Source organism: Maylandia zebra, linkage group LG1 (genome assembly GCF_041146795.1).
Source record: "Maylandia zebra isolate NMK-2024a linkage group LG1, Mzebra_GT3a, whole genome shotgun sequence".
NCBI classification, from domain to species: domain Eukaryota; kingdom Metazoa; phylum Chordata; class Actinopteri; order Cichliformes; family Cichlidae; genus Maylandia; species Maylandia zebra.
In genome coordinates this window covers 32,099,419-32,120,095 of record NC_135167.1, presented here as the reverse complement: position 1 = coordinate 32,120,095, position 20,677 = coordinate 32,099,419, and the positions used below count along the sequence as shown (strand labels likewise).

General features: G+C 40.3%; 1 protein-coding gene across 1 annotated transcript in view; it reads right to left on the bottom strand.

Annotated features, from left to right (window-relative positions):
* Positions 1-9,003: 9,003 nt before the first annotated feature.
* hsd17b12b (hydroxysteroid (17-beta) dehydrogenase 12b) overlaps positions 9,004-20,677 on the bottom strand; it is a 28,371-nt gene continuing 16,697 nt past the window's right edge. The window contains exons 8-11 of the mRNA XM_004558073.2: positions 16,912-16,993; positions 16,204-16,269; positions 15,875-16,024; positions 9,004-10,246 (exon numbers count right to left, since the gene is read on the bottom strand). Coding sequence (XP_004558130.1) covers positions 10,139-10,246; positions 15,875-16,024; positions 16,204-16,269; positions 16,912-16,993 — 406 coding nt within the window. The 3' untranslated portion in view covers positions 9,004-10,138. The remainder of the gene's footprint in view (positions 10,247-15,874; positions 16,025-16,203; positions 16,270-16,911; positions 16,994-20,677) is intronic.

Below are 20,677 nucleotides of genomic sequence, written 5' to 3'. Positions count from 1 at the left end.
TGTGTACAAGTAGTTGAATAAGCATACCTAATGAATCAGAATCAGAATCAGAATGGGGTTTATTGCCAAATGTTGAGCAGGTTTACAACATTAGGAAATTGCTGCGGTGCTTCAGTGCAAACATAGTGTCATAAATAGCACTTAAATAGACATGGAAAAAAATAAAAGTAGGGATAAGAATTAAAAGTGCTACGTGGGAAGATATGTGCATGAGATATACATGAGATATATACATGAGAATAAGAATTAAGAGTGCTACGTTGAAAGATATATACATGAGTGCAGGTGGTGATCAGTGAGAGTATATGGGGAAAAAGTAAAGAATGTAGCATGCACGAATGCTACAGAGCACAGTATTTATAGTCGAAGTTAGGGCTGGGCGATATGACCCAAAATTCATATCTCGATATTTTTTAGCTGGATGGCGATATAAGATATATATCTCGATTTTTTTTTTTAAGCCATAAAGTAACAAAAAGAGAGTTCTTAGTCAAAGCTGTGTCCCAGATGTCACACAGGCACTTTTATTAACATACAGCACAGATGTACATGAAAAATTACTCAAAATTAAATTATGAGCATTCATTAAATAATAATGCTCCATAAATAAAAGAAAACAAGGTTGTTTTTGTGCTAAACAAAGAGCTCACAATTGTGCAGTCAAAATGTAAACTAAAAGACGCTGAGCGTAATAACAAAGACAGACAGATTTCACAGCTGCTCTGTTCCCAAGTTTTACTGTGTGACTGATAGCCTGGAGTTTGAAATCCGCTTCATAACCACGTCTCTTACAGGTGCCATTTATGGTCCTTATACACACACAATACGGTAATATTACGTTGATGCACAGTACGTATCACTCCGCGAAGCTCTTCGGTAGCCGTAATGCGCCGACAATCTATCAAGCGGTGCAGCTCCGTAGCTTACCAAAGTCGTACTCAAACATTTTTGACAGATTGCTGAGCGCCGTGTACCACATAAAATCGGTTCGCGGCCATCAAGCACAACCAGAATTCATACATAAGGCGCGCTATCAACTTTTGAGAGAATGAAAGGATTTTAGGGTTAGCGCTGTTAGCTCGTTAGCGCGGTTAGCTCGTTAGCATGTTTAGCTCGTTAGCACGTTGACGCCGTCCAGCCCCACGCATAGGGCGATGCGCAGTAATTTGTTAACGGAGATTTGCCGTGTCCGTCTTGTCGCTGCCTGCACGTGAAGCGATGGGGTAGGAGGGGGAGTTGTCTTCAGTGAAGGCGAGGCGGAGTAACGTTGCGTAGAGACAAAAGTGGACGAAAGAGAGGCAAACTTGCGGCTCCACAACTATAATTATAACGTAACATAGACTATATCGATATAAAGGATATTGTCACATCTTATATCTCGTATAAAAATATATCGATATGTTTTAAAAACTCGATATATCGCCCAGCTCTAGTCGAAGTCATTTATAATGTCTACATGGACGCTTAAAATAATAAGAATAATAATTGATCAAACTTAACAATACAGCATAACACACAGACACACACACAATCTATGACTATAAATCAAACTATAAAAACTTTTTAAACTTAAGCTGCGGTGTTAGTTTAAGTTTCATTTGTACTGTAGTGTGCTAAAACCAGATAAACTAGCCTTTGAAATGCATCCTATTAGAGTGGTCAATTACACATGACCTGGCATAACATGAACCCAGTGATGTTAAGAAAAATACAGACAATAATGTCACCATTAGTTTACTCTAAATGAACTCCATTAGTCACTCTATGCCAGAAAAACAGCAACAGTAAAAAAAAAAAAAAACCATATCTAAGTGCAACCGTAGAAATGTTGTATGCAACTAATTTAATAAATGCAAAAATGGGTTATTACAAAAAGTACAAATCTGTTCCATTTATCCTAATAATGTTTTTTTTCTCTTTATTTATTAAAAGGTCAAATAAGGTGAATTTAATTGTTTTTGATTCTTTAAACTCAAATGTTTAAACCTTTTTATTTTTCTAGTACACCTAATGTTTATACAGGTGTATCAGTGTGGTCATTTATTTCTACTGTGAACAAATTTCTTCATATATCAAGAATACCATTTATTACATTTACAAAATGGTACGCTGTTGGTACATTCTGTCCTAATTCCACTTTATAGTTAGAGGAAAACCCTAATCTAGCAGAGGACTTTGTAGTTTTCTTTCAGTACCCTAAACAAGGAAATTCCGCAGGGACAAATAGTTCTAAAAACCCTGCAGCTTGCACTGTGCTGTCGGTGAATGTTTTTCCAGCCATGACGTGTGATTGTGCAGTGTCCTTCTTGTCTCACAAGCTGAGCTTGGCTGTGGCAGGGTGTCTTGGGACACTGGACAAAAATATTTCAGAAATGCTTCAATAAACTCAATATTTGTCATGTCAGCTCTCAACAAGGAGGTCTGAATTTGAAGGAAGCTGTCTGTGCAGCGTTTACATGTTCACCCTTTGTACTGCATGTGTGGGTTTCCTTCCTCAGAGGCACAACTGCATACAGGTCAGCAACTCCAAATTGCCTATAGATGTCAGGGTAAGTGTGGTTGTCTGTCTGTGTTAGCCTTATAACAGATTGGTGATTTGTCCTAAGGTGGACTCAGAAGTGCACAGAGGCTGAGCTCTTTTCCACATAATGTCAGTCTTTGTATATCTCCAAGCCTAGCAAAAAAAGTGACCACTGGAACATTTTTCCAGAATTTTGCCCAAAATCTTCTTTACAGCATTGCTTCAGTTCATTGAGGTTTCATTTCATGTACTGCCCTTATAAGACCCCCTCATAGCATTTAAGTTCAGGTTGAGGCAACCTTTACTAGGCCATTGTAACACCATGATTCTTTTTCAGTCATTCTATTGGAGATCTAGATCGCTTGTTCCATGACCCATTTTCAGTCAAGTTGTATTTGTTGGACTGGTGATGTTACATTTGGCTCTAGAATACTTTGGTACACAGAGGAATTCATGGTCAACACGGTAATTTCAAGGTGACCAACAAGCCCAAAAAAAATCATCATCCCTCCACCACCGTGCTTAAAAGTTGGTATGAGTTTATTTGTGTTGTGATAGGCTTTTCTCAAAATATAGTGCTCTGGATTACGGTCATCTCCTGCAACTTTTCGAACTTAAACTGTTCTCTTCTCTTCCTTTTCACAGGACTCTATAGAATCACATGAAACCTTTCTTTTTCAGCCTGTGTATGTATATATAATTACCTCCATTGCCTTTTCAAATTACAATGACAGTCTAAGGGTTTATTGAGGGCATTCCTGCACATAGCTTTTAATGAATGAGTAATGGAAATATTCATTATTTTAATGTAATTCTTTTTTCTTAATATGAATGATTTAAAACCAAATATTTGCGGCCTTCAGTCTGGTGGCAAAAGTTTTGTTGGGAAGGAAGCGTCTGACTTGAACACCACTGCAGTGATCGCAACATTAAGTGACGGAGCAAAGGGAATTAAAAGAGTTGTTTTCCAGCATGCAGAAATCTGAAAAAGCTCCTCCACAATGAAATGATATTTACATAACAACCAAAAATTAAACAGGCTCCAGATGGCATACAGTATCTGTAATTGAATTCATTTATACAGCAGACATCTGCAGAGTGTTTTTCCAAAAAAAAAACCCAATTTTTTTTCTTCACTATTTTCTAAAAAATCACTGAGAAATGGAGAAACAGCAAGTGAACCCATGCGTGATTCAAACAACTGTTCATTCATTCATTCATTCTGTGTAACAGCTCCTTTACTAAGGGTTTGTTTTTGCCTTTGAAACACTATCACATTTATGAGAGTGCAAAGATGAAGCAGAGCTGGAGCTTGATAGTGCAGAGAACCTTTTTGATAATCAAAGCGAGAAGAAATCAGTCACATGATGGGAAAAAAGAAGAGGTGAAAATCCTTCATCACCTTTTTTATGTGTGTGTTGCAGCAGTGTAGCTGTTTCTTCACAATTGCTTCTTTTGTTTATTTCTCAAAGATAAAGTTGAGTTATATCTGCAGTGACACGGATAATTTAAAGATTTCAGCTGTGAATATGGCGTTAAGCTGGGCTGTTGAGTTGTGGCAAGGCATCCAGCACCTAACCAACTATAAGATCAATCTCGGAGCTGCGGACGGTGACCTGGAGCTGGCAGAGGAGCTGAATATCTTCTTTGCCCGCTTTGAGACCAGGGTACCGGAGGTATTGGAGCCACAGCAGCAACACGCCACCCATAGCAGCACCACCCTCACTCTGGAAGAGCACGAGGTGAGGCGCATGCTGCAGGCTGTTAACCTGAGGAAGGCGGCGGGTCCTGATGGTGTGCCAGGTCGAATATTGAGGGATTGTGCAGGACAGCTGGCTGGGATCTTCACCAGGATTTTCAACAAATCCCTCGCACAGGCGACTGTCCCACTCTGCCTGAAGTCCTCCACCATAGTCCCCTTGCCTAAGAAGCCCCACATCACCGGCCTGAATGACTACAGACCGGTGGCACTCACCCCAGTGGTAATGAAATGCTTTGAGAAGCTGGTCCGCAGACACATCACAGCAGCCCTGCCCCGCAGCCTGGATCCACACCAGTTTGCCTACAGAGCAAACCGATCCACGGAAGACGCTGTAGCCACAGCACTCCATGCTGCATTAACTCACCTGGAAGAGCATGGTAGCTATGTGCGGATGCTCTTCGTGGATTACTGCTCAGCTTTTAACACCATCCTTCCACACAAACTGGTGGCCAAGCTACAAGACCTGGGGCTTCCATACAGCACCTGCATGTGGATCAATAGCTTCCTCTCGGGCCGTAGACAGAGAGTCAGAGTTGGCCATCACACATCCTCAGCCCTGAGTCTCAGCACTGGCTCACCCCAGGGCTGTGTGCTCAGTCCACTGCTCTACTCTCTCTACACACACGACTGCACTCCTCGCCACCACAGCAACATCTTTGTGAAATTTGCAGATGACACCACAGTGGTGGGGCTCATTTCCAAGGGAGACGAGTCTACGTACAGAGACGAGGTGGAGCAGCTGACGTCATGGTGTAAGGCCAATAACCTCCTCCTCAACACTTCAAAAACCAAAGAACTCATAATAGACTTCAGAAGGAAAAAGGCAGAGATCCAACCACTATTCATAAATGGGGACTGTGTAGAAAGGGTGGCAAGCTTCCGCTTCCTGGGAGTCAATATAGAGGAGAACCTTTCCTGGAGTGTGAACACCTCCGAGCTGCTGAAAAAGGCCCAACAGAGAGTGTACTTCCTGAGAATTCTCAGGAGGAATAACATCACACAGAGACTGCTGGTGTCCTTCTACAGAGCCACCATTGAGAGTGTTCTAACTTACTGCATATGCATCTGGTACACTAGCTGCACAGGGGCTCAGAGGAAAGCACTCCAAGGGATCATTAACACCGCCCAAAAGATCACTGGCTGCCCTCTCCCCACACTGGAAGTTCTACACAACGCCCACTGTTTTAAAAAGGCCCAAAACATCATAAAAGACACCTCACATCCTGGCCACTCCCTGTTCGAACTGTTGCCCTCAGGCAGACGGTACAGGGCAATCAGAGCAAGGACTAATAGACTCAAACACAGCTGTTATCCAACTGCAATAACACATCTGAATACTACAAAAAAATGTCCATCACGCCACTCTTGTGTTAATCTATGCACGGTCTGAAGCATGTGTGTGGGAATGTATGTGAATGTTTTACTGTTATATCTTATTAGTATTTTAAGTATTCTATCTATTTTATTTATTGAATTTTATTGTTTTATTTATATTTTGATATTGCTAGGGATGATGCAATGATCGGGGACCATTCTTAATTTCGTTGTTCTCATGACAATGACAATAAAGTTTCTGATTCTGATTCTGATTCTTGAGTAGGACAGTATACTCTGCGCTTTGTAGCTCAAAGAAAGTGTGTCAATAGTGCCACCGCCTGGTTAGCCCTGAAGAAAAAATCTAATAGCTTGTAAATCAACATTCCTCCTCAAAACACAGCTTCTACTATAAGGTATGAATAATTGTAGCATATTGATGTACTGAGTGTTTTTCTCAGCTTTAACTGGAAATTTTATATATTAATTACAGACAGGCAACAAAATAAAGGTTCAAACACAAAGTTTTTATATGAAATTCAAAATCTTAACAGCAGGCAGTATGAACACAAACAACAAGGAAGCTAATCGTGTTCATGACAAATAGCAGTGCGGCAGGGTGATGGTAAAGCTGTGCACATATTGAATACAATAAAGGTCATTTGTTCTGACAGTGTAGATAAAATATATGTATATGCCAGTACCTTTGAACTGGCTCTATGATAACAAAGAGTTCTCAATGTCTTCACTCAGTGCAGTCTCTGCTGCCAAGTTGGCATGTACTGTATGTTCTCCAACAATGATGGTGAAAAAACCACCACCCACAGAGGTTTCATGTCAGCACAGTCTGCATCCATAACACTGTAGACATCTGTTGGTCCAAACGGGTTGTAGGGAAGCCAAATAGGTCAAACATGTCACAGTCGTGCTAGAACTCCCTTTGGATCAGCTCATCTGGTACTCCTCCTCAGGCTCTCCACGGTCTGCAGGAACGAGCGCAGGGCCTGGTCCTCCTCTAGGGTGGAGCAGTCCTCCTCTTCCTCCTCGATGATGCCACACTGCACGCAGCGGAGGCGGGGCTCACGTTGTCCTGCCCTGCAGACACAAGCTGTGGCCAGAGACTGGGGAAACTCCTCCATCACCAAAGGCAGCAGATGGGCAGGGAGCGTGTCCATGCTGGTCGCCATGGTGAACAGTGGCCCAAATGTGAGGATGATGAGCTGTAGACAGTGAAGCTCTTAAGGGAGACGGAAGCGTAGCATGTACGACTTTAAAGGTTTTGTTTTAAAAATTCTTGAGTGTCAAATCAGCCTGGACTGTTTTGGGACAGAAAATACAAAAATAAAACAAAAAAGAGTAAAATTTATAACAATATGAAGTAGTCAATCAGCAAAAGCTGGCTGACATCTCTCTGAAGGTTCTGCTTGATAAGATGATGTGAGAGATCCTGTTTTGCTCCTTTTCCAATCTGCTCGTCGTTCTTAAAACTCTGCAGTGAAATTACAAAGTGCGAGTAAGCAGTGGAGTCTGATCGCCACTGAGATCTTCTTTATATACATCTCCGCAGCCCACTCGCTTCTTCCTTTGGGCATCCCTCCACACAGAGCTCCTCTCCCCTCCTACATTCTCTGTGATGACACATTTCCGCAGCTTCCATACCAGTGCACCGGAATAATCTCCCAGAAACTGTTGGCATGGGAACCGGACAGTGATGTTTGGGAGGGAAGAGGCAGAACAGTGAAAAAGCAGCACATTGGTATGGACTGTGAAAATGACAAAAATGGTAAAAAGCCACTTTAGGAAGCTATGTGAGCTGGTAATTAGTGTTAAATATAGGTATGTAAGACAAATTCATTACACAGTAGAGTTTACAGAGTTTTTACACTTAGCATTTAAGTGTGATGGTATGTGATAGACACACACGTTAACCACAGGCTGTACATAAAACGTAGTGACATTACCAACTGATTTGTGGTTGGCTTTTTGGAGCCAGAAGTGACCACATTTAGACAAGATGATGGATTTGAAAATTATCAGATTAATACTAGTAAGCCTTGTAGGCAGGGTACATCCTTAGGCTGTGTGCACAAACGCCTGCTAATTCATGCACAGATACCACACTAATAAGATAGTAGAATTCCACCGAGGCACCTCAGACTTATTGGACAGTGAAATAAACCACACAGCAAGGAAATACACGATAACCACAGCTGAAAGGTCCACTTGTGCGAACATGATGCAGAGTTAAAGCTTTAATAAAAATGTAGCAATTTATCTTCTTCTTCTGTTCCATTTAGGGGTTGCCACGGTTGCCATACTTTGTTCACTATATCCTTCCTCTGCATATGTACAAAACATCTTAGACTTTCCTCTCTTTAAAAAATATATATATAACTAAATAAATCACTATCTGCACAAGTGTGCAGGTGTTCAGTTATAGAGACCAAACTTGTTTTACGTTCCAGGGTCTGAACATGATGTAAAGTTTGGCATTTTAACATAGGAATCAGTGCGGTCGACTCTCTTTTCAAGGCAGCCTTAAGTGGGCATTTCAGGAACTGCAATTTTTTGGTAACTGATGACTGTCTACAAAGCTAATTTATATTTTAACCAACTATAAATCCTAAAGAATAAAATTTTAAAAACTACAAAGACCTAACTGACACATTTGATTAATATAGTTTAAAATACATGAGGCATACTGTAGTCGGCTGTCGCTTCACAGCAAGGAGGTCCCGAGTTTGAGTCTGCAATCTGGCCAGGGCCTATCTGTGTGGAGTTTTCATGTTCTCCTGGTATTTCCGTGGGAGCTCCGGCTTCCTCCCACAGTCCAAACACATGCAATTAGTGGGGTTAGGTTAACTGGTGAGCCTTAATTGCCCCTAGGTGTAAATGTGAACGCGAATGGTTGTCTGTCTTGCTGTGTTAAGCCCTGCATCAGATTGGCAACCTGTTCAGGGTTTAATCCGCCTCTCGCCCTTTGGTGGCTAGGATAGGCTCCTGCCTCCCTACGACCATGATAAGAATAAGTGGAAGAGAATGGCTAGTTGGCTAAAATACACAATTCAAAATGCCAGTTACGAAAAATACTGGTGGCTACCATTGCTACCCCTCAGCTTCCTACTAGATACACCGATGGCTATAAATGTGAAAATCCTAGGTGATTTTCAGAAACATGACATCCAGGTCACTGAGATTCAAATGCACCCAAGATTTTTAGTAAATACACCTATGGTATCAATTTGAAAATCCTACATCATCTTCTTCTTGATTTATCATATTCACAAACTTGCGTGTCCACGTTGACTGCCCAGCGGGATGACAACAATGCCCTATGAGCCTTTTATGGCTGAGGGGTAAAAAAGGTGACTGAACACAGGACATGTGGACAAACGACTGGATGAAGTTAGTTGAAAAGCATTTTTATTGACGTCTGCAACGACAGTACACCTTAACAACATTTAGATTACTCCAAACAAAGCAAGTAATGTGTGAGACCACTACTGCCATACTGGATGAAGTCAAAAGTCACAAAAGAATGTCAAACAAATGTCAGATTAGAATTTGTTTTCTGCTTCACTTCATCTGTACATGGGGTACAACATTTCAGCGAATCCAAGACTTGAGAAAAAATAAAAATAAAACGTCTGTAAAGATGGAGATAAATGTTGATGTGACCCACTTACTGCATAGAAAAAAAAAACAAGCCACCCACTCATTTATCGTGGAATAAAATACATTTTTGGAATGTCAAGTGTGCTGTGAGAATGACACGGAAACTCAATCATGACTGTAAACAAAACACATTTTTAGTATTCTAACCATCACAAACTCTCCCTCTATGCTCTTCATGTTTATACACGCAATGTATAGTTGGGTTAAATGACACAAGCAGCACCTTCGCTAACCCATCAACAGTAGAGGAAGTTTAAAAAAAAAAAAAGGATGTTTTTGAATAAGCATGTGGTACTTTTCAACAGAAAGTTGTGCGTTTGCAGACGACAACAATGATGGAATTAAGGACGTTTTTAACATCACAGTAGAAATGGTTGAAAAAATAAACTTTTCATAAGTCTTGATAACTCACTAAGTGCTTTCAAAACAGTAAGCGCCTCCAGTTTTTATTAAGCAGCTTGAAGCTAGTCCACAAACTCACAGGAGGTCTGAAACAACAGACACGTCCAAATCTTTTAAATCTTCTCCCGCGGGGTTCATTTTTTGATTACGCTTTGCAGACAGATGGTTATTTTTTTGTTGTTGTTGTTGGTTTTAGTTTTAACATTAGTGTCCCATTCATTAAAGCTGTTCACTTAGTAAAGAGCAACGCTTTAATCAATATTGTTTGCACAACTGTTTGGATTGAATGCTTTTAATGTGGCCAGATACTGCCTCACATCATCTATGAGCTAGCAAATATCAGAGGGAGACAAAACTGAGATGTTTGCCCAGAAACTGTCACGTTCATCTGCTCGGGTCCGTGATGATGATGATGGTAGTCGGACGAGTCGTTAATCCCTCTGTCTTGGCCTCCACCGATCCGTCTACCCCTGCTTCTGCTTCTTGAGGTAACGAGCGCGCTGGGACAAACCCATCCCCATCACGTGGCTGTTGAGGATCTTGGCTGGGAGCAGAGCTGTAGTCACCCAACCCTACAGAGGGAAATTACATGGTCAGCTGGTGGCATTTACAAATAACAGATTAGCATTCATTATTAATTTCCAACCCACAGGAGCAACAAATGTGGCGAGCACGTTTGCGCGCAGGAAAATTCCGGCAATTGTGCCGTTTTAATGCCTGTGCCCTTTTCAAATTATGCTTGAACTACACGCCTTTTAGTACAAGTCCCTGCAATAACTGTGTATTTTGCATAAAGATCATAAAACCATTTCAGCATTATGCAAATCTTTTCTCACTGATGTCATCAAACGCTACACAGACAATCCCATGGTTCCTTTATAGCCAGTTGTAAAATTCTATCTCTCTCCCCTTTGACTCTATGGGTAAATTCATCTAATTTGCATGCTATACATCATATACTAACAGGCAGCTCAAATTAAACGTTTCCGCTTTAGCCAAAAAGTCTGTTACCTTACCTTTAAAGACAACAGTATCACACTGATTTCAATTATGATTACAGTAAACTTATTTTACAATCAAGGAACAGTTTAAGTAATAGAGCATTTCAGAGACTTAGAAACACATCCAGATAATTACTAGTAATTTCCTTTTTTCCCCTTTTCATTTTTCATGCTTTATTTACTTTAAAGCTGAAATTCATTTCTTATCTAAAATAACATATTATTAAAACCGAGGGGGTTGTAATCGTGGAAAGCCAGTGTGACTTTTTGTGTCAGCTTTAGGACAAAGAAAATCACACTACGGCCATCTGTATGTGCCAGTGAGCAGCGTGTACTGGACCTCCTCCACTGTGTGACAAAGACAAACCCTCAACTTGTGTGAGGAGGATGAATGAGTTGCAGAGAGACCGATCTGGCAAATACGTCGGGTGAAAACGACTGCGTTGATGTCCCTTTTAAGCGGGCATACACAACAGTTCAGTCACCGCCGCTGCCACAAAACATCATGCTTACATTCTGATCCCGAGGGAAGGATTCACACTTCGCAGTAGGGATGGGAATCATTCAAGTACAGCCGGGCGATATGACCAAAAATATTTATCACTATATCCATTTGAAAATTTGCGATAACGATATAACTGACGATATAATTGACACTAGACAAAATACTTTACAACTCCACAACTTTATTAGTGCAAAAAAAACCCACATCAATGTATTTTCACTTAAACGAGCAGCTGTTTTTTATGTGCATTAAAGTTATCTAAAAATCTAACAGTGCAAATACAAATTCCTTGCTGACAGTTTAACCAAAAGGCATTTCCAGTGAATATTGGCCAACAAATCCTCAGCATAACCATGTATATCCACAAAACTTAATTACACACAATATGGTAATATTATGTTGAAGCACAGTACGTATCACTCCGCAGAGGCTCCTGCCTACGACAGCCGTAATGCTCCGACAATCCATCAAGCAGTGCGGGTTCCTAGCTTAGCAAAGTCGTACTAAAACATTTGACAGATTTTCGAGCGCCGTGTACATAAAATCGTTTTGAGGTCAGTAAACACAACCAGAATTCATACATGAGGCGCACGGGATTATAAGGGGCACTGTCGATTTTCAGAAACATCAAAGGATTGATTTTAAGTGTGCCGTATTTTCCAAAAAACACGGTAATAACGACGGCCCGCTAGCACGCTCTACCAAAAATAGTGCTTTGTTGTTTATCTGACGGATGAAAGCTAAACCAGTCCCACACCACTGAAGTTGCAGCATTTTTACAAACCAATTCTGGTTCATCTGTTTCATTCAACGATCCACTTTCGCCCTTCTCATTCTCCGTCGTCGTCATGCTTTTTCCGCCATGTGCGTATGAAAACAAAGGCACCGCGCATGCGCGTTTTACCCATATTCTATTGCGAGATTTCATTTTCTTATCGTTGCCCAACATTATACTGGTATTACCGTGAACGGTATGATATGGCCCAGCCCTACTTCCAAGTGCTTATCATTACGATACATTGCCTTTGATTAACATGTTGATGCACTGCTGCAAGACAATCACCCAGGTGACGTCACTATAAGTAGGATTACACGAGTGTGTCCAAACTTCTGACTGGGACTGCATTTACTGTATTATGCACTGCTTTGTTATGTCAGTATCTCTAATAGTTTTCAGTTTCAGCTTTTCCTTGCTGCCCAGTCCAACTTTTGTTCACTCTCCCTCATTTACTAGTTAAGTGAAGAGTCACACAGTCATAACACGGGTAAGTGTAAATGACTGGGTTTGATGTATTATCAAAAACACTGTTATTTGGCACCAGTGTATCAATAACTGTGCTACAAGAGGAAGCACTATGATACACTGTAATACTGGCAAGCCCTGGTAACTTCAGTTACAGTTTCTGGTAGAGATGGACCGATCCGATAGTACGTGTCGGTATCGGTCCGATACTGACCTAAATTACTGGATCGGATATCGGAGAGAAATAAAAAATGTAATCCGATCCATTAAATATCACGAAAGCACCTCACAAAACTTGCGACACGCCGTGACTCGCCTCAGAACCGTAGCACGTTGGAGCAGTATGCATCACGTGATAGAGTGGCTGTGGTGTGCGAGACCTGTTGGTGGTATGGTTGAGCATTTGGAGCTTCGCTACCAACCCGGCATTTCATCTCCGACAAAGTTATCCCCGAGAGAAGTAAAGCAAGTGTGTAAGTCCATCTCTGAATGTTTGTAAAGCATTCCCACGTTAAGCTTAACAACCGATTTATGGAGCGACTGCCTCTTCTCTCTCTCTCCTGCTGCTACTTCAATCATGAAACTGCTTAATGATCAGCTGATCGGCTTTTCTGTCGCGACTCCGTCTCTCTTGTTTGTTTTTGGCCCACTTTGCACCAGAAAGAGGGAACCAGCGGCTGAACAACAGCAGCACGTTTAAGCTTGTTAATCTGTTGTTAGAATTTATTTAATATTACACCAGGATCCTTTTCTACGTAGCTGACGGCTGGTAACTGTGCAGGGGCGGATCTAGCAAAGTTTAGCCAGGGGGGCCGATAGGGCATTAACAGGGAAAAGGGGGGCACAAAGACATACTTTTCTTTCTTATTCTCATTTAAAATGTCTAGCTTTTAATAAATAATTATCTGAATCTCACACCCGAAGTTTTAATTTGATGTAAAATGAATAGAAGTCCATAACTGTATATAGTAACTATTAAGTCTAATATATATACCCTAGTAAGCTTTTACTTTTTCCTTTGGGAAGGCACCATCTGTGCAGTCTGCAATTCTGTTAAAGAAAGATGTTGAATCTATTTAATATTTCTTGAAAAATAATTGATTTCTGTGTATTTTTTTCACACTGCATCAAATTAAAGTTGATTACGTCGATTAAGCATCATGAGGTGGAGGGTGAGGGGTGGTTCCCTATTTTTTATTTTTTTGTTGTTGTTGTTGCTGGGAGTTGGAACCCTATTAGTTAGGTTGCTTAATATTTACGCTAAGTACTCTTTAAAATACCAGAATAGGGAGGATGGTGTAGGTTTAAGTTTATTAGATTGATCAGTATTGCTGAACTATGAAATATTTTTTTTTTACATACAGGTATAACAGAATAGCTTTAGTGTTGTTGTTTTTTTAAACTTGAGTATGAACTTATACAAAATGCAGCAAGATATTAAAAAAACAGTTTTATTGATTAAAAAAAACACACTATATCGGATTCATATCGGTATCGGCAGATATCCAAATTTATGATATCGGTATCGGACATAAAAAAGTGGTATCGTGCCATCTCTAGTTTCTGGAATGTGGGCTCTTCGCCCTCGATTGTAGCCGGAGACCTGGCTCACCAAGAGTGATGACACTAGATGTGAAAGTTGGGCGAGCCGATACAATTTAAGTTCAAGGCTCACGGTGAAATAACAACTGCAAACCTGCAAATGGTCAGAACAGGGCTACCAAGAGGGAGCTGTAATGAGACAACATTGAAGCGAGTATAACTCGGGTACAGGCTTTGATTCTGCACACGCAAACCTTTTCTCTGCACCTCATACAGAGGCTGGAGGCAGGAAAGAGTGCTGACTTTATCTTATCCACAAAAAAGAAAAAAGAATTCTTTTTTTATTCTCGAATAAAGCTTACTTATGCTGATTAGAATGTATTGACCACCTGTATGCTCTTAATAGACCCTATTCTTATTTATATGCACATCAATAAACAAGATCATTGATATTCATGTCACACAGTTCACTGGTGTACAGCACAGCATGAAGGAACTGTAAAGAGAAAATGACTGCTGCTCTCAGTGACCTCTGCTAAAAACGAAGACGCCTCCAAAAAAAAAGAAAAGCAAAACTATGTTTGTGTTTCCATCTCATTTCTGATGCTCATTTCTCTGCAGAGTAATTGCAGTGTTAGGATGCAGACAATACTGAAAAGATAGCTGAGCATCCCACTCCATTATTTCAGAGGATGTTTACCTTTTGACAGATGCTTTAGCAACTGTTGACACAACATTAATTCAGTGAATGGAGATGAGCCTGTAGGAGGCTATTTTGTATAAAGTGAAACTGCCGCCTGATGGGGTTTCAGTCCTGTTGCCATCACATACCTTGACTACCTGCAGTACGATTCTCGCTCGTTATCGTGAGTGTTACGCTGCAGCAGATCCATTACTACTACAGAGAAACCAGTTGTGTTAAAATAGCATTGCTTTTATGTGCTCCCCTATCTTTTATTGTCATTAAGACTACCATTTGCCGAGTAAGAACTGGCCTGTCGAGTCATTTTAAGTTCCAACTAACTGAAGCACTTTCAGCGGAGCTCGAGTCACTGTCAGCAGCAGGTTTATTGTACACACAAATATCAAAGCAGCTATAGCATCCCAATATTGTTAGTCATGGTTAGTTACTGCCAGCCGTTAAAAGCTTATCCATCTGCAGATACAGTCAGGATTATGTACTGTGCAAATGAAATGTATTTGATTTTGTTGTTAAATTGGTTACACAAATCTTGGCTCCTACACCAACTAAAGGTGTTTTCAAAACACATTATACTCCCAAAATATTCGCTCATCTGCCTTCACCCATATATGACCTTGACTGACATCTCATTCCTAGTCTATATGGTTTAATATGATGTGGGCCAACCTATCACAGCTTTAACAGCTTCAAATGGTCTGGGAAGGCTTTCCACAAGGTTTAAGGATTGTTTATGGGAATTTTTTGCCATTCTTCCAGACGCATATTTGTGAGGTCTCACACTGATTGGACGAGAAGGCCTGGCTCGCAGTCTCCGCTCTAATTCATCCCAAAGGTTTTATATGAGGTTGAAGTCAGGACTCTGTGCAAGACAGTCAAATTCTTCCACACTAAACTCTCTCATCCCCACACCATAATCCCCTCTCCACCAAACTTTACACTTGGCACAATGCAGGCAGACAAGTACCGTTCTCCTAGCAACCGCCAAACCCAGACTCATCCATCGCATTGCCCGACAGAGAAGCATGATATGTCACATGATACGTCAAAGTCAAACTTGTCCTGGATTTTTAGTAAATGAATCTATGAAATATATTTGAAAATCCTACAACGCCTTGTTAATGTCTGTGCAAACTTTGGTGTCCACGCTGCAAAAAGATGATACCAAGGCTGAATAAATGATGCTCCAATTTACACATGAGAACCTACCATTATGGCATGAGGCAGATAGCCATTGGTCTGGGTCTGTAGCCCCACAGTGTTGAGCTGAGATGCAACATAGCGCTCTGGGCTGGGCTTGTCCAGTGTAGCCCGTCGGATTTTACTCAGCTTAGTCGCAACAAAAAATGGCAAAACACTCTGGAAGAAGAGAACAATGAGATTATAAGTTACAATGTGTCAAATTGTGTAACTCTAATGTATCAATACAGTATTCAGAAACGTGTTTTTTTGGCCTGAAGTCCTATGAAATTTGCATTAATAACTACAGTTATGTCTATATTAAATATGTGGGTCTTTCGCAGTGGTATAAACTTTACCTGAATAATGATCCCCTTATTCTTGTATTCAGCCTGCAGTCCTCGTGAAAAGAAGTCCACAAATGCCTACATGAAATAAATGTAGCTCATTAAATCACAAAGATCTAGAAAGGTGGCAAAAAGGTGACACTGAAAAGATCCTTTAAACTGTCAAAATTTATTAAAAACATATTAAAAACGAAATCAATGAGTGACTGTATCAATGGTACCAGCAGACGAAATTATCAGCAAACTGGACGACAAACTCAAGATGTTGCAAAGGCTAATTTTAGCTGCTTATTTAAAAACAGCAGCCAGGACGGGACCCAGGATTAAGACAGCAGTAAATTAACCAGGAAAACTGTGAACAGCAGGCTGTATTTAAGATAACAAATGCACATGAGACCGTGATAAAACATTATGATGCCACATGTTCCTATAAACATTTAATTGGTACACTACCTCAGGACCCGAGTTACTCACCGGCTCATTTATTTTGAATAAAAACAGCAAAATTAAAAAACAAAACAACAAAAAAAACCCCACTTCATCCCTTCTTCTAAATAAATATTGGACAAACTTCAATCACCATCGTCAATAAATTATCAGTACGCTGTTCAATTAGAATAATTCATAAGATGAGATGGATTCCTCTTCAGTACATGGTAAGCTGAGTCCAACTTCAGTTAACACTTTATGAAAAGGTCATAAACCATGTAGCGCAATTACCTTGGAGGCAGAATAGACAGTAAGAAGAGGAACAGGGTACATGCCGCTGGCAGACGAGATGTTGAGGATGGCTCCCTTCTTCCTAAAAACAGCAAGACAAGCCGGTGCTTTTTTTTTAAAGAAGCAAATTACGAGTGAAAAGAAAGATGTGCAACAAACACTTCAATCCCCAGGTAACAAAAAGAAGACGGTAGTATGTGTACTTGCATGCTGAGCCAAAACTGCTCTTGCTGTACATCAAAGTGGAACTGGTAGATACAGATAGGATCAAAGATTTCATCAAGATACCTAAATGTTTACAATGTGGGGAATAGTTCAACTCTAGCCTGCGGTGCTTGCATACATTTCATTTAACAAAAAAAGAAAAAGACCAATGAAGGAATCATCTTTCTATTATAATATCTGGCAGTTTGCGTGACCCATCCCTTGTGGAATTATTCAGCCACATTAGTCAACAACAGCCTACGATCAAGCATGCGGCCCACCGGCTTATAACTGCACGACACATTAGCATACACCAAGTGTGCCAGGACTTATTTGAAAACAGAAAACAAACCAATATGCCTCAACACAGAGCCACATTTATTAGGATACATCTATCATGACTTCTATTTCCAAAGAACGAAAGAGGAAATCCAAGTTGTCATATACTTCTGTGAACTGATCTTTTTCCTGGAGCTGACACACAGAAGGGGAAATCATTTGATCGCCTGCTGAATTTTTAGCTATGGTCACTTCCAAAGAAATCAAAACTCTCTTTTAATGGTAGTTTCATTTAGAAATTAAAAAACCCACATTGCATAAAAATTATGAATTGTTCTGCATGTCACTGAGTGAAAAGTATTTGATCAGCAAGCCAAACATGATGTTGTAATTGATGGATTTTGATCCACTCCTCATTACAGAACCTGTCTGTAATGAGGAGTTCACTGGCTGTTCACTGTTCACTGGCTTTTTAGCTACCAGTATGTTCACTTGAGGAGACAGAAAATATGTTCAAGGTTTAAACTGAGGCATTTTCCTGCTTCATGAAAATTATCAGCTCATTCTAATGTTAATGCTGTTTACAGTTGGTATATATGTATGTATATGTATACATATGTATATTTAGTGTGTACATGTGGGTGTGTGTACATGTCTATAAATAGGAATAGTAGTGGTACAATAGTTATGTCAAGCTATATAGTTTATGTCTTCCATATTTCCAACCATATCCATAATCACATACTGTGTATGCTACCATTGTATATAGTGTATTATCTTACTTTTTTTTCACTGATTGTACTTATTTGTATTTTTGTATTTCCTTCTGATATCTGTACCTGAGCTAAGGTGATGCAAAAATTTCCCCGTTGTGGGATCAATAAGGTCTTATCTTATCTTAAAATGAATGCAGCACATCTCAAAAAAGTTGAGCTCGGGCTATGTTTACCATTATTAGACATCCCCTCATATTTTAACATAATGTAAACATCTGGAAACAGAGGAGATCATCTGCTGGATCTTTAGAGAAGAATGTTGTCCCACTCTCATTTAATACTGGATTCCAGCTGCTCAACAGTCCCGAGTCTTCTTTGTCACATTTTGGTTTTCATGATTCCAAATTCTTTTTGTTATGGTGAAAGTCGTGGACTGCAGACAAACCATCACAGCACCTGAACTCGTCTACTATGAGGCCATGATGCTGTTATGGATGCAAGAGGTGATTTGACTTTGTCTTGATGAAATATACCAGCATTGTCTGGATGGAAGCAAATGTGTATATATCGTTCAGCTTCAATGGTGAAAGCTGCTAATTCAATAGGCACTAATGCACACCCGTACCATCAGAGAGAGAAAGGCTTTTGAACTGAGCACTGATGACACGCCGGATGGTCCCTCTCTTCCTAGATCCAGAGGATACAGCTTCCGTGATTTCAAAACAGAACTTCTGTGTTTTCCACTTTGCCTCTGTCCATGTTAAATAAGCTTTGGCCCAGAGAAGACAGAAGTGTTTCTGGATCATGTTCATATATGGCTTCTTGATAGAGCTTTAACCTGCATTTGTGGATGGCACGGTGACCTGTGCTCACACATTGATTTCTGGAAGTGTTCCTGAGCCCATGCAGGGATTTCCATGACAGAATCATGTCTGTTTTTATTCCCGTGATGCCCGAGGGCCCGAAGATCACGGGAATCCAATATTAATTTTCAGCCTTGTACCTTGCACAGATATTTCTCCAGCTTCTCAGAATCTTTTGATGTTATGTGGTACAGATGATGAGATATTCAAAGTCTGTACAATTTTACACTGGGAAACATTATTCTTATTCCTCTGTCCAGCTTCACTTCAGAGAAACTCTGAGTAATATGCTCTGTTTTTTTAAATATACAATCAATCATGTTACTGACCTGTTGCCTGTTAACCCCATCAATTCCTCCAGCTGTTTCTTTACAGTGTCACTTACTTTTTCAGTATTTTGCTGCCCCACCACAACTTTTTTGAGGTCTGTTGGCATCAAAAGCCTGTTTTTGTTTCAATATTACATTTTCCTTGCTTAAACATTCAAATATTTTCTATGTTCTATTGTGAACAGTAAGTAACAGAAGTAAATATATGAATTCACTGGTGCTAAAGTTTCCAAAAATGTCTTAACATGAAAAGCCCAAGATCTCTTCAGTTCCTGTTTTACTGCAGCTGGTAGCTTCTCTTTACCAAGATAAAAATACTGGCGGCTGCCAGTGGCACCCCTCGCCCTCCTAGTACATACACTATGGTATCAATTTCAAAATCCTACTATGCCCTTTTTTTTGTTTCCATGTTATCACATCCACCTCCGACCTCTAACTTTGATGTCAAAGTCAGGTTTGAATTCATCAAAGTGTTTTAGTAGACACACCCATGGTGTCTATTTGAATTGTCTATTTTCAAGGTATCGCATTCACAAACTTGGTTTTCCACATCTCCCTGGAGGGTGACTGCAATACCCCATCAGCCTCTTACAGCTGAGACGTATAAAGAAAAGAAGAGGTTTACTTGACTACACCCACTGGACTGTCCAAAACACAGTAAAACAGAAAAATAAAAGGAGCTCAGTGCAGATATGAGAAAGAGGATCACAGAGTTACAAAAGTTAGGAACTTCTCTTGAAAAACTGAAAAGTCCAAGATCATGAGTTCAATCAGTTCTACACATACAAGTCAGCAGGAAGTGACACCTCTTTGCCGTCACACTCAGCTAAGACAAAATTAGGTGAGATGGTCAGATGTAACTCAGACACAGGCACTGACTCGGTGGTTTCTGGAATCTGCTGGAACAGCATTGTGTTTTAAATCACTATGGACTAAGAGGCTAGAGTCTAACTACAGGTTGCAGCTGACCACATAGACAAGAAAACGCCTGCTGGAGGAACATTTAATGGTCCGATGAGACTAAAAGATTGAGCTGTTTTGCCACAATTATAAAAATATGTTTTGGAGCAATGCTGAGATACTCAAGCTAAAGAAAACAGCATAAACTGTCAAGCATTGTGGTCGGGGTAGAAAGTTGCTGTGCGGCTGTTTTGCTGCTAGTTGAACTGGTACAGAGTGGATGCAATAATGAAGGAAACAGACTACCTCAGAATTTTTTTGCATTACCTCAAACCATTAGGACACTCAAATGGGTGTTTTAGGAATATAACTTTAACAAAAAATCTTTTCTTCCATGCACGAATGTGTATGTTACATGATCTCACAGCCCCAGAAAAAGAACAATTCACTTATCGAAAACCTAATATTCCCGTGT